General features: G+C 39.4%; 1 protein-coding gene across 1 annotated transcript in view; it reads left to right on the forward strand.

The window, feature by feature from the left end:
* Positions 1-3251, forward strand: part of LOC119414954 (sodium channel protein type 4 subunit alpha B-like) — a 326309-nt gene that overhangs the window by 27876 nt on the left and 295182 nt on the right. The window contains exons 2-4 of the mRNA XM_037682070.1: positions 103-221; positions 963-1052; positions 2629-2757. Of these exons, the coding sequence (XP_037537998.1) occupies positions 103-221; positions 963-1052; positions 2629-2757 (338 nt within the window). The remainder of the gene's footprint in view (positions 1-102; positions 222-962; positions 1053-2628; positions 2758-3251) is intronic.

The following is a 3251-nucleotide window of genomic DNA, read 5'->3' on the forward strand; positions in this document are numbered from 1 at the left end:
CTAATTGAATTTCACTTGGGCTTGAATCTAATAACCTGATATATTTAAAAACGTGATTTTCTCAATAATCGTGATGTTTTTGTCTTTTTGTTTTCTCTGCAGACTTTTATAGTTCTTAACAAAGGGAAGGTCATCTTTAGGTTCAGCGCCACTTCTGCACTTTATATAATTAGTCCGTTTCACTTCATCAGATCGATTGCTTTAAAAGTTCTGGTCCATGCATATCCTTTTTCTAAAGGTGTGTGTGTGTGTGTGTGTGTGTGGTGGTGGTGGTGGGGGGGGGGGGTCTTTCCTTTAACATAGTTTTTGAGCTTTTTATTTTAATGTTTTTATGTGCTGGTAGATACAAAACCATTTTGTTATGTTTAATCATTAGTTGATGCTATATTTGATTAAATTTAAGTTGTTAAAATTAATTAACACCGTACCAACCAGACTTTGGAATGTAATTCCTCCTGACATAAAACAAGTTTTTTTTAATATAAAAAAATCCAGATTCCTCTCCCTTCCTATCAGATCTTTCAATTTACTAATATTTATCCAATTCCAGTCCAAAGGTTTTACTGGATTCCCCCCCCCCCCCCCCCCTATTGTCTCATTTTTAAACAGCCCTTTTCATTTTTATTTTTTATTTATTTGAAAATCCCCCTTGGTCCCTCTGGTAATCTCAGAAAGGATATAGGAGCACAAAATATTCTACTAATCAAATAATGGTTTGTTTTTAGCCCACAAAATGTGTTTTTTAGCTAACAGATCTATTTGTCACAACAACAACAACAAAATCAAATCTCTAATATGAGGAAACATGTTTAAAGGTTATTCTGGCAACTTTCAGTTTAATCTGAAACATCTAAACTTGTAACAATTATTTTTGATTTTGAAATTAATGTAGAAAAAAGAAGGATCTGTTGATTTTTCTTTCCTTTCATCACTGCTCGGTATTGTTCCTTAGCTTTCTCCACATTGTTTAGCTATTTCATAATGTTCACCATCTTGACCAACTGCTTCTTCATGGCCATGTCCGACCCGCCAACGTGGACCAAATACCTGGAGTGAGTAAAGCTGCAGCTCCGTCTTTAACCTTTAAATTTTTATGTTTTCTAATGTGGACTTTGCTGGGCTGTGATGCTTTATCAGTGACTGCTCCAGATGCAGGTGTGATGTAAGTATATGAATATATGACACACTATGAGTGCATGCTGTGAAATGGAAAAAAGATGTTTAGGTGTTTTAGACATGCAGGGCTGTGAAGGATATATTTAAGCTGTTAGAAATGGGGAAAAGGCCATGAGGAGAGGATAGTGGTTTTACAAAAAAATATCTCTTCACTCCTTGTCCTACAAGGACATGATTTAAAAACTCTACCAGCAGCACATTTATAGACACCTTACATATGCATTTGACGACAAGACGATGAGATTTGTCTATGAAGCACTTCCAGATAGTTTATTGTCCTGATAAGATGTTGGTGTCAGCCGGTACAGCTCTGATAAGCCTTCACAGAAGTTCTTGGGGTGGGTAGGTGGGGGTTAGGGGATGCGATAGACAGAGCTTTCTTAGTTTACACATATCCCAGGAGAAATTTGATAGTTGGCCTGCTTCGAGGCCAACCGGGGAGTCAGATTCAGATAAGCCACAATTGTCAATTTTCTTCAGGCAGACTGTTTTTTTGTTCTTGTCAGCCTTGAGTTCTGCTGGTCCTTTCAATCACAAAATGGCCAGACGTGTGGGCATTCCATTGGTTCGTGCTTGTGAGCCACCAAAGTGCTGGCAAGTCCCAAAAGCCGCAGGTGTCCTACGATTTTCATAAATCGCTTCCATCTTACAGTTTAACTCATAAATCAGCTGATTTTGAGTTCTCCAAGCACGAACCAAACCTTCACACAGACTCTGCAGCTTTGCCATGGCCGAAACTGCTGCCGACATCTTCTTTAATAGCCAATAGCAGAAACCCTGCTCTCATGGTTCCAATTATATAAATATCTTTGGCGTCCTCCTGAGATAATACGGAAAGACACATCAGCTCCTAAACTCCCCACAAATCCATGACGTATCGTGCCATGCATCTCAGTGGGGCATGAGGATTCTCCAGGACCCTGTCACTTGGTTGAAAAGACTTTATCGATTGCGTTGAAAGTCCAGGTGACCAGATCCATGACAGTAGTTTTAGTTTTGGAAGATGTGTAAATAGGAGCTCCGATACACAAGACAGAACTCAATACAAAAGCAGAAGGACAGGAGAGCAGGAGGAGGAGGAAAAAGTGTCCTCCTTGCACGAGAATGAGTGAGGAAAGCATGTGTCCACAACCAAGGTTTGTTTTGTTTGTCTGCCTTTAGCAGATAACTGTGGAAGAAAGAGATAGCTGGCCAAGAAATTAAATGAAAAATGGAATCAATTTGCCGATTATATTTTCATTCATGTTAAATAGTACATAACATTAAAAAATTATGTTGTATACTCACAGTTATTGTCATTTAGGTTTGCTAGAACTGTTTCAACATGTTGTCACATTCATCATCCTTATGTCAGATCTTACTCAGCCTCACATCGTTGGTTAACTTCAGAGCTGATTTATGATTTCAAGTGTTTAGTCTAATTCAGTGTCTCTTTTCAAAACTCTTTACCAGGTACACCTTCACTGGAATTTACACTTTTGAGTCAGCAATAAAGATCTTGGCGAGAGGATTCTGTTTAGTTCCCTTCACGTTCCTCAGAGATCCTTGGAACTGGCTCGACTTCACTGTCATCGTCATGGCGTGAGTTGTGATGTCGTTGCATCGTGCTGATGATCAATGTTTGTTCACGTTTACACAACACTGACGGTGGCAACATGACAAATGAGTGTGGGAATTTAAAATAAGAAACATTTAACATCAAATGGACTTTACATACAGGTCATGGGCAGCTGTGGTTGAGTGGTTAGAGCAGTCGTCCTGCATTGGGAGAGTTGGGGATTTGATTCAACCATCAGTCACAAGTTGACGTGTCCCTGGGCAAGACACTGAACCCCTCACTGCCTCTGATGTGTGTCCCAGAAGTGTAGGAATGTGATCTAAAGCTCTGATTAATCTCTGCAGATTCAGATTATCTTTGTAGAGATATAGTAGAGGGCTGTATGAACGTGTGTCTAGTACAGTGCTGTATAAATGTGTGTGTAGTAGAGTGCTGTGTGAAAGTTTGTGTGTGTAGTAGAGTGCTGTATGAATCTGTGTGTAGTAGAGTGCTGTATGAATGTGTGTCTAGTAGAGTG

This window comes from Nematolebias whitei, chromosome 9 (genome assembly GCF_014905685.2).
Source record: "Nematolebias whitei isolate Nwh7 chromosome 9, NemWhi1, whole genome shotgun sequence".
Classification (NCBI taxonomy): Eukaryota; Metazoa; Chordata; class Actinopteri; order Cyprinodontiformes; family Rivulidae; genus Nematolebias; species Nematolebias whitei.